Raw genomic sequence first — 11,450 nt, 5'->3', positions numbered from 1 at the left:
CTTAAAGCAATGCAATTCTCTCAGATCTGAGGCTTTATTGCCATACAATTTCTCGTGATTCTCCTCGCTTAATCCGCATAGGCATAGATCGGTCCTGACAAAGGGAGACGTCCTCATGCCCTCGCCGTCCTCCTCCTCAAGACGTCACCATCGCCTCCTCCTCCGTGATTCGGCCATGGCCACCACCGACGCCCTCCTCTCCATCACCGCCGCCAACCATCACCTCCACATCACTATATCTCAACCTACATCGATCTCCTCCCGGATGGATCCGTCCACGTCACTAGATCGACAAAGGGAGACCCCCGATTTCGCCGTTCTTCTTTCTCCCTGACCTCCCATCACCATTCTCCAAGGATCTGGCCGTTGCCACAACCGACGTTGTCGGTTCCATGGAGGAGCTCACCCCGGCCTTCTCCTTGTTTTCCCCCACGGTCGGGTCTCCTGGTGGAGGTGCTGATGCTGCCAGTTCCACAATGCAAGAGCCCGTGGCAACATGATGAACTGAAGCTGTTCGCAGGCGTCGCGCAAGGCGTCTCTGGCGTCGTAGGAAACCCTACCTTGGGGCTGGCGCAGGGCGTCTCTGGCGTCACAGGAAACCCCACCGCGAGGCCGGTGTAGGGAGTGGATGACCATCCCACCCTGCTGAAGCCGCAGGGCATCTGTGCCAAGTCCACGGTTGTCGAGTCCAAGGTCGTCCCTGGCCAGGCCTCCATGGTCGAGGCGAACTACACTGACATTGATGTCTGCCTTGAACTGTTGTAAGTTTACTAACCGTGTGCTTCTGATTTCCAATGTATTCTTTTTTTTGCATTTCTCTCATTCGTACCCTCGTATTATAGTGCATCTAAAAGCTCTTGTGACGATGGAAAGTCTACCTTCAAGGGACCAAAAAATAAAATCAGTCCTAAAAGATTGTAAGTTGATCACTAGATCCATATACATGTCTGATATCCTGTTGTGTCCATCTGTTCATCATTTCATGATCTGATCCATGGTTTCTGTATTTGCAGTTCGCCTGACACATCTACTCACGATGATAGTGAAGTATATCAAGCTGGTGCTAAAAGAAGGTTTGTGTTTATCCTTTGTAATATATTTTTACTTTTGTTGTACTTGGTTAGTCGCTAATGCTTTTTTGATACAACGTAAGCAAGAATCTTAACCCCTATACTCCTCATAAGGAGAGCTTGGAATCTGAAGATTTTTCTGCAAAGTAGGTTTCCCTTTGGCATGATATTTGGTAACTTGCTGCTATTGTAGTTATATTGATAACCTGGTGATTTCAGATACCAACAAAAAATTATTTGCCTGCATAGTATTATGGTTGCAGAAGTCCTTGTGGATATCCAATAAAATATAAATATGAACCACCACTTAGTGGATTGCTGCTATTTAGAGCTCTCCTATATTAATGCTACTTTGAGTCTAGATGGCATTAACTACAGAGAAGGGATCTGGCTAGGTTTGCAATGGCATGTGTACTAACGAATGATTTTAGTCTCGGGTTTTCCCTGCAAAACTGAAGTTCATGTCTCATGTTTGGATTATTCACGGTGTAGTCTGATGGTAATTTGTCTACTTAAGGCAGTTTACGTATTCTTCCACAACTTCATTTTATGCTTTCAGACTTAAAGTTTTGGGGATAGTTTGGATGTTATACCCAAGGCATTATAATTGCTCTATATTATTCATAATTTCGTATGTCATCACCTTAGACTACTCGAACTGTCGGCCATCCTTTGTGATTAAACAATTCTTGACTGATTATATCCATTTCAAGTGTAATGCAAGTGTTGAATTGTGATTCATGAACAGCAAGCCCATTTGGGGAATGTATTTGAACAATGACCCAAGCAGTCGCACAAGTGGATCTGCACATATTATTATCAAGGTATCATCTCATCTCTCAATTTTCTTTGCCACTCTAAAATAATCGGTTTTCTCTTTCATGTGAGCATTTTGATTTTTTTCTAGAAGCTTGACAAGAAAACTAAAAACAAATAATTAGAGAAGATTAACCGGACGGGAGGAGAGGGAAGAAGGGATAAAGAGAAAAGAAATACATAGTAACGTTATATTGATTAAGGAGTTCTAGGAATGCATTTGCTTCTAACTATATATAAAGATCTTGCATGTGATTAACCGGGCGGGAGGAGAGGGAAGAAGGGCTTGGCCACTTGGATCATGAGATGACTATTCGGTTGACTAATATGACCATTTGTGCTATCTATTCGATGGCATGCATCATAGAAACAAAGATTAGTTTTGTTGTTGTGGATTTTGCAGGAAAACATAGTAGGTCATGGTCGATGAAGAGAACATTAACTGACAGACTTTTCGGTAAAAAAAATTGGCTGCCTTGATTGGTTTATTTCTTATCAATTAAATTTGTATGTGATGACTTCTCAATTTTTCTTGAAATTTGTCGATTGAAGGAAAACTTGATCAATTTCATGGGAACTAATGCAGGGACTACCCGAGGATTGGAGCAGAGGCATTGGTTTCTGGCTTTCTGCATATGCATGATTGCAGTGTAAAACTTCAGGTTATGCTGATTGTGTGCTATTTTGTACGCCCTTCTTAATAAGATAACAGATGCAACGAGTTTGAACCTCTACTTGTAGTTTGGTACTACAATGCCAATTCTGATGCAGAAAAACAAACTTTTGCTTATTGTACATGTCATTAGCAGATATATATGAGATGTGAGAAATACAGAAGCTAATATCTTGGTAGTATAAAGCATGATTGGAATATGTTGAAGGTTACAAAAGAATGTTGTAATAGAACAAAGATGCAAGTACTCGATTTAAATGATGACTCACTTTGCTTTTTTTAGTAGAGAGTGCAATAGGCCAGTCGACAGACTTGCGTTAGCTTCTAGAGTTCCATTACAAGTCTACAACTCCATGAGTATTTATTGATTATCTCTCTTCTGATTTGTTGTTCTTTCTTAATTGTCTTCTTCTATGTGGTACCAGATATTTGCAGCAAAGTCTTTGTAAAATTATGTTTACTTATATCTAATATCTTGTTTCTTAATTGCCTCATTTTATCCATAACCAGATATTTATAGCAGTTTCTGTAAAATTGTGTTTACTTATCTCGCGGAAAAACCTATAACTCTCTTAATTGTCAAGGCCACATGTAGAAGCCAGTTTTCTACTTCGTGGTTAGAATTGACTTCTTTTCTTGTATTTGAATCTAGGTACCATGTTGCGATATAAAAAAACTAGGTTTTAATTGATTGCTACTACTATCAGTGTAATTCTTTTTCTCAAATCTCTGAACTAGATTTATTTATAGTAGTTCAGTTCTTAATGGATACATGTCGTAAATTCTATCGTTTGGGCTCAGGATATATAGTTCTAGATACTCTTATAAGTGCATGTGTTCAAAAATAGCTTCCTGAATCGGCTGTTAGTAGTATAAATGTGCTATGCCGCTTTTGTTTAGGGTTGTCCCCTAATTTGTTTTAATTTTCTTTAGATTTATCAGTCAACCGGGAAGCATGCATACAAATTATCACTCAAGCCGGAAGCACGTTTAAAAATTATATGAATGTATTCTAAGGTTTTTGGCACATATCTGAAGTACAAAAAGTTGATAATTGGGACAGAATTATGACTTTTACTATGTATCATTTTCATATATTCCTCAACAACACGTCTAGATTCATGTAGATAATAGTTTGAAAACGTCTAGCAATTTACATGTCTTCTGGGCAAGCTAAGCAATTTTCTTGATGATCCAAGCAGGTTGTTGATCAAATAGAAAATATGTAATTTTCTGGTTCAGTAATAAACGGGCACTTCAACTTATAGCTGGGGCAGCCTAATTTCCTCCTACACACGCCCGCTAGCAGCAGCAGATACGACCAGGCGGTTGCGGAAGGTGATAGGTGTGGTGGTCGGCGGTGCCTGGGCTATTGATGTTCGATTTGAGAGGAAGAAGAGAGATTGGCTGCTGATTTTGGGTGGAAGAAGAGATATTGAGTGTGTTGTTGCTGCCGTGTGTGGTCTTGGGAGAGGAATAAAAGAGAGTAGTAGAGAGCTTTAGAGAGATAGCAAATGATTGAGAGGCTACTGCTATTTGTATTGTTGTCGATGCTTGCACAATGCCACCACTTATTATACTGGGTTATTCATCTTTGAAAAAAAACAATCATTTTATCCCTTCAATAGTTTAGTCACGACTTAGTTTTACTTACTAGCCTCTCTTCATAATTATTTTTGGATTAAATTTAGCTTTTTATAAAGTTGTAAAGAATAGGAATGTTTCATGCATCCCGGTGAGTATGGTTGCTATCCACGTGGAAACGAATAACATAGTATCCATGTTGTCGTCCCTTGTTTTTAGTTTGGATTCCTATTTAATTTGTGTGACGTTCCTTAATGCATGAATCAATTGCAGTGTGGACGGGATTGACTTGTTATTTTGTTCAGTTTGTAAAAGGGTTGCTCTGTGCAAATTCTTAACACAATCATCATAATTGCATCTATAGCAACTAACTATTATCGAAATGATAGACGGCTCCAAGATTATGGTTGTACTATGCTAAATTGCCAATTGCTATTACTAGGAATAAATACTCATGTATCCCTAAAAAGACTACTAATGTGCTTCCTTTGTAAACAAAATGAAATTTATTTATGAACCGATTGTAATATTACCTCGGGTGAAGAATAACTTATACTCCACCCTGGGTTATGAGTAGTATTACCATATTGTGTGTGTGTGTGTGTGTGTGTTGTGTGTGTTGTGTTGTGTGTTGTGTGTGTGTGTGTGTGCTTCAGACATGTCGTTTAATTATATATTTGATTTATTCACTAATATCTGATTGAATTAGGCATGTGCATGCAAGGAGGGAAGAGGAGAGAACCATTGAGATTTTTCATGCTCTGGACGAACATTTTTATGCATATCTTTCTTTTTCCATGAGAACACATGAGCGTGGAGCTGTCGTTGTAGAGCCCGGGATGAAGAGTGGGTCCAGTATAGAACCAGGAGGTACTAGCACTAAGATGGGAAGGTGGTTGCCTCCCTTATCCCTTGCTGTTGGTCGGCCACGGCGATGTTGATCATCGGCTCACTTAAAATACAAGTTGATGGATTTTGTGATAAGAGTGAGCCCTTATCCCTTGCTGCTGCCGGCCATAGCGATGTTGATCACCGACTCACTTAAAATACAAGTTGATGGATTTTGTGATAGAGTGAGCGGGACGGAGGTTGGGTTTGGTATGTTTACTTACAAATTTGCATTCTTGGCTTTGGGGGTGCCACAGGTAGCGCAATACCTCCTCCCTCTTGATGGCAGTGGTGAAAACACACAACACGGGGGAGGGGATCATGGCGGAGGGTGGGGCGGGCATTATGGGGGACTCCTCCTTAACGGTCTATGAGGAAGTATCGTGTGAAGGAGAGAGGGTGTCATGGTGAAAGTGAGGCGGACGTCACCCACTACGGCGGGAAATAGAGGGGGAAGGGGAGGGTCGGACGAGAAAAGGAGAGGGTGTGTCGTGGTGGTGGGGTTTTGCGTTGGTTCCACATGTTGGAGATAACATCACGAATAGTTTGGATAGCAACATTTCTTTCTCACATATGGGCCGGATTTGGGGCACCGGGACTATCAAGACAGTTGTAGTAGCCCGTTTGATGTCCGAACACATTCGGACGTATGAGAAAAAAAACTTAGACGTTGAATACGAATTTAATTGTTTCTCTGATTCATTTATATGCATTGTTGCTCGTAGCAGTCCGTAGCAACGCACGTGCGTTCTAGTATTGTTTTTGCATGATGAGTATGAGTTGAGAAAGTAGTTTTTATTATACTTGCTCCAACATCGTGCGAATGAAGAAAAAAACTTTCTTGGTATTGTGCGAGAATTTCTTAAGCGCATCAAGTAGAATTTAATAATTTGTAATGTATTTTAGTTGGATCATCGACTTACGTGTTTTTTTCGCGAATACACAGAGGATGTGTATCTTTGCATTGATAGAAGAAAAGTTTTACAGCATGGGATTACAAAAGTTCACTAAGCCATGTACGCACGAGGGCATGGAAGTGAACTAGGAGCAGAACAGACTTGGGGGTGCTCAACCCCACTAGCCTACAATGCTATCTCTCGGGGATGATGTTGTGCAGTCCGAGGGCGCCAGCCTTGGCCCACATGCGCGCCTCATCTCTGATAATGTCGGAGAGCCGGGAGGTGGATGGCTGCTCGCCATCAAATATGCAAGCGTTCCGGTGTTTTCAGATCCACCACGCGGTAAGGATAATCAAGGAGGCCATGCTCGTGCGAGCCGAGGAGGGTGAGCGGTTGCAGGACGTCTCCCATCAAGTGTAGAAGGCAGTGTCGTTGTCCGGGATGTCGGCCGTGGAGCGAACCCAACTGAGGGTCTCATGCTAGATTTACGTGTATACATCGTCAATTTGCCTTTATGTTATCAGTTTACATTACAAGTGAAGTATACTTCAATTATTATGCAATCGTGTCCATATTATATTGTCTCTTCCTGTGATGTTTTACATGGATTATTTTATATACCTTCAGTAAAATATTTCAGAAGCCCGTGGCAATGTACGGGCATACTATTTGTCCAAATAGAAGTCGACCATTTATGTTGGTCACTCGGCTTACAGAGGAGACGAAGGGTTTGGCTTTAAAAAAAAGGAAAGGGGGCAGTTGGAGTTGACACGAGCCAAGTGCAGTGAGAATATCCACATGGCAGTTGCTTTGCTGACGCTCATTTGTAAGCTGGGTGTTTTTCCTGGAATATGCCGAGATTTCAGTTTACGGCAAGAGTTTTTTTCTTACATGTACTGGCGTACCGTTGTCTAAGCCAAGGGTTCTGCATTTGCCGTGTACATTTTCGATCGTACTATGTCAGCTGAGTATCCAATAAATTACATTCCACTTATGCCAAAAAAGTAGGCAATTTATGAGTTTCTTGCTGTGGCTGAAGCACTGACTCAGGTTACTTACTATAAACTTGACTGCAAAAATAACTGTGTTTTTCTTTGACAACAGTAGACACCATCGTCCCAAACCAGAAGAAGCCACGAGGCAATGGAGGCAACAACTCTAGCAGATGTCGTATATTGTAAAATCAGTTTATGAGACACAATAAACTGCTTTTGCGGTACCAAATTGGCTCTGTCAGAACAGGTACCGTAAAATTGTACTGCAAAAAAAAAAAGAATCCCTTGTACGTTCTTCGCGTCCAGCGCTGCTGCGGCTCCCCTCCGGCCATCTGCCTACTCTGGCAACGCTCTGGCGATCGCTTGCGAGCTCCTCCTCCTGCTCCACAACGCTCCGGCCGTCCGCCTACTCCGTCGACGCTCCGGGCCTCCGGCGACCGCTGCGGAGCTCCTCCGCTCGATACAACGACGCTCGAACTCCTCCGCTTGATACAGCGACGCTTCGGCGGTAGCTGCCGAGCTCCAGGCCGCCTGCTCTGGCATTGACTTGTTTACGGTGCACCTCAAAATCGCCTCGAAAACTACAGATATGAGATACGTGGGTGACAATATACAATGACCACGACCTGCAATTTTTTTTCCGGGGTCTGCTTTTTTATGGATCTAATCGGTGCGGGTTTTTCAACCTATATTGTAAATTTAAAGTTTTGGTTACTTTTATGGCATTTGCTAGAGTTGCTCTTAGGGCATGGCCAATGGGTAGCTTCAACCTAGTGCTCCGCAGGTCCATGTAGGTTCGAAGCTTGGTTCGGACTAAAAGCAACAGCCTCGCAGGAGATGGTGTAGCCTGCAGAAGAGCCGGCCTCTTAGGGCATGGCCAACGGGCCACGCTGGACTAGTGCTCCAGACTCCACCTAGATTCCCTGGATTAGAAAAAGGCTACCGCTTGTAGAGAGAGACGGGATCTTGCAGAGAAACCAGTCTCCTCGATGAAAAGCAGCTGGCCAAGGTGAAAAAGAAAGGAGGTAAAGAGAGGACGTGGGACAGGAAAGGTTGAATGTGGGCCCAACAAAGAAAAAGGGATGCGTGCTGCTTCCATTGTGGAATGACCATGGCTGTGTTTGCTTTATCTATGTGGAGTATGGAGCATCTATAAGGTGATGCTACCATTGTACATGCCCTTAGCCGTAAAAGCTGAGAGAAAGCAAGAAAGAAGAAGGTAGGCTGATGCATGCAAGGAAAAAGGTAGAGAGAGGGGAAAGAAAACAACATACATGTAAAGGGAGATTGGTCCCCTACCGAGTGTAGCCTGCGTTGGCTAGAATTTTTCACAAACGGTGGCTCTATTACTTTTTGATTAGATAAATAGCTGAGGCAACATGAGGGTGATGCCTCCATTGTACATGCCCTTAGGGCATGCCCAATGGGTAGCCTCAGCCTGCTGCCCCGCAGGTACACGTAGGTTCGGAATAGGTTCGGACTAAAAGGTATAGCCCCGCAGTAGCAAGTGTAGTCTGCAGAAGAGCCAGCTTCCTCATACGTGAAAAGTGAAGAAAGGAAGAAAAGACATGCTGCGCTGATGCATGCAAGAGAGGGATAGAGAGAACAGAAATTAAACAATGCTTCGCTACATAGTGTGGCCCTCCGTTGGACAGAATTTTTTTTAAATGATGGCTTCATTATTTTTTGATTAGTTTAAGAGCTGAGGCAGCACCAGGGCGATGCCTCCATTGTACATGCCCTTATAATACATCGCTGCTGTCCCTCTCTAGCAGGAGTCAAAAAGCAGACCTTGATGCGTCGGTGTGACACGTGGTCGTTCAAATTGTTGCATCGTCGGTGACACATAATTCGTAAAATATATTATGATGCCTTTCTGTTCCATGCTGCTTAGCTCACCTATGATGTATGTGACTGATCGATGAAGGCGGCTAAAGCGGCAGCCGGATGCCTCCCATGTTCCTCACGTACTTTAATATTAGCAATAATGTCACTATAACAATATCATATGGAGTAGTACGTATCATATCACGTCATTGCATGCGAGGAAAAAATGTCTATAAAATGGATGTCCAGGCCCATCGACTCCACTCCACTCACTGGGCATCTTCTTCTTCCTCCTCGTTCTGCATATCACACAAGCTAGCTAGCAGCTGCTGTCATTGATCAACCTTCGGGAGCCCAAGAGAGAACTTCAGCCCTTCAACAATGGAGCCCATCCCTCTCCTGACGCCGTACAAGATGGGCCAGCTCAACCTCGCCCACCGGATCGTCCTGGCCCCGCTCACCCGCCAGCGCTCCTACGGCAACGTGCCGCAGCCGCACGCCGCCTTGTACTACTCCCAGCGCGCCTCCGCCGGCGGGTTGCTCATCACCGAGGCCACCGGGGTCTCCGACACGGCCCAGGGGTACCGCGATACACCGGGCGTCTGGACGGCGGAGCACGTCGAGGCATGGAAGTCAATTGTCGATGCAGTGCACGCCAAGGGCGCGCTCATCTTCTGCCAGATCTGGCACGTCGGCCGCGTGTCCACCTATGAGTACCAGCCCGGCGGTGCCGCGCCGCTGTCGTGCACGGACAAGGGGGTGGGCCCGCAAATGAGCTATGACGGGAGGCTGGAGGAGTTCGCGCCGCCGAGGAGGCTCAAGGTGGAGGAGATACCGGCCATCGTCGACGACTTCAGGAAGGCGGCCAGGAACGCCATCGACGCTGGTACGCTGTTGATATGCACGATTTTCTTAAAAATGACTGGTCAAACTTCTCTTTCTTAAACAACTACTCTTTGGAAAAAAATACGAATACACAATTCCCAGTGTATACATGTATTGCTCAATCTAATGTCAATGGCGTGGCAGGTTTTGACGGTGTGGAGATCCACGGGGCGAATGGGTACCTAATTGAGCAGTTCCTCAAGGACAGTGCGAATGACCGCACCGACGAGTATGGTGGCAGCATTGAGAACCGGTGTCGCTTTGCTCTCGAGGTGGTGGATGCCGTCGTGAAGGAGGTCGGTGGCCACCGTGTGGGCATCCGCCTCTCCCCCTTCACCGACTACATGGACTGCCACGACTCTGACCCGCACGCCCTCGCGCTCCACATGTCCACCAAACTCAACAACTACAACATCATCTATCTCCACATGGTCGAGCCGAGGATGGCCATCGTTGATGGACGAAGGGTGGTCCCGAAGCGCTTGCTGCCATACAGGGAGGCGTTCAAGGGTACATTTATGGCCAATGGCGGGTACGACCGCGAGGAAGGGGGCAAGGTGGTCGCTGATGGGTACACTGATTTGGTCTCCTTCGGGCGATCGTTCTTGGCGAATCCAGACCTGCCAAAGAGGTTTGAGATCGGCGCAGAGCTGAACAAGTATGATAGGATGACCTTCTACATCTCTGACCCCGTCATCGGCTACACTGACTACCCCTTCCTCGATTAATAGTTGATGGGGGTTCTTTGTTCAGTGATGCAACTAATTGTACCACACATCATTAATAAAATGTATCGTGCAAGTGTTGTGTTTTATCCAAGAACAAACCATGTTGCTACCTTCAAATAAATAGTGCAACTGCCATTATGCACCTGAGGACTGGTTCAAATCATTCGGTCAGAAAATTAATTTATTATTAATAGTTCATTTAATTCTTGGCACAGTCAGCTCGACTGATTAGGTCGGTGGGTTAGCGTGGGATGCAAACTAATTAATTTATTCATCACAACCACACGGCAGGGGTAGTGACTAGTGAGCAATCCTTAAATTTTTAGGAAAAATGATCTCTAGCTTAAAAAAATGTAAGAATAAATTGAGGGAGCATAATCCCTTATTCCCCTCCAAATACGACTCTAACATGCATCTGTTTAGTTCCTTTCCAATAAAATGATTCTGTTAGCGCTAAGAACTAGACACAGTAGTGGCCGGCTGAGGTACCTGGCCTTCATGGCCGACTTGGACTATGTTGTGGTCGAGACCGCTAGTTGTGCAATCAGCGGCCACCCGCTTCTTCGACCATAGCAGCTCAGCTTGCCGCTGGCAAACTGGATCCTAGTCGATCTCATGGGGCCCACGTGTTGGGTGCTCACCACCGTCGCACACTGCATTAATAATCTCTACCTCTCCGCCCCAAGAACGGGAGACCTCCTCGATGGCGCCTTCTGCGCCAGTTCGTAGTTGTGGCGCCTACTACGTTTTGTTGTGGACTGTATCTATGAAGCCCAATAACATATCGCTAGACTGTTTCTAGCGTTCGATCGCTAGTTAGATCGTACTTACTACTGTTTTCTTTAAAAAAAAAAGAGATCGTACTACTGTTTTTATGCCGTTCCTCAGAAAAATAAAAAAAACTGTTTCTATGTCGCTGCTAGAGAAAGAAAAACTGTTTCTAACACAGGTTCGTACAGTTCTAGATTGATGCTAAGAATTATACAAGTAGTACTAATAAAGACTTATTGTTTTTCTGTAAACTCTGTAAATTGGTGCTAAGAATTATACAAGAAAACCGGTCCTCGAGAAACACACAATTGGAA

General features: G+C 44.4%; 1 protein-coding gene across 1 annotated transcript; it reads left to right on the top strand.

Moving 5' to 3' along the window:
• Positions 1-9,008: 9,008 nt before the first annotated feature.
• Positions 9,009-10,509, top strand: LOC123094351 (putative 12-oxophytodienoate reductase 5). Its single transcript, XM_044516376.1, has 2 exons — positions 9,009-9,638; positions 9,782-10,509. Exons 1-2 carry the CDS (start codon positions 9,134-9,136, stop codon positions 10,363-10,365), a joined length of 1,089 nt encoding a protein of 362 aa, XP_044372311.1. The 5' UTR covers positions 9,009-9,133; the 3' UTR covers positions 10,366-10,509.
• Positions 10,510-11,450: the final 941 nt, after the last annotated feature.

The sequence above is a fragment of the Triticum aestivum genome, chromosome 4B (assembly GCF_018294505.1).
Source record: "Triticum aestivum cultivar Chinese Spring chromosome 4B, IWGSC CS RefSeq v2.1, whole genome shotgun sequence".
NCBI classification, from domain to species: Eukaryota; Viridiplantae; Streptophyta; class Magnoliopsida; order Poales; family Poaceae; genus Triticum; species Triticum aestivum.
This window is presented reverse-complemented; position numbering and strand designations above follow the sequence as displayed.

Bases quoted from the DNA above. Each gene is read 5' to 3' on its own strand.
- LOC123094351 (XM_044516376.1), top strand. From the start codon at position 9,134: ATGGAGCCCATCCCTCTCCTGACGCCGTACAAGATGGGCCAGCTCAAC. The intron at 9,639-9,781 runs GTACGCTGTTGA...ATGGCGTGGCAG, and splicing joins CAGGAACGCCATCGACGCTG to GTTTTGACGGTGTGGAGATC.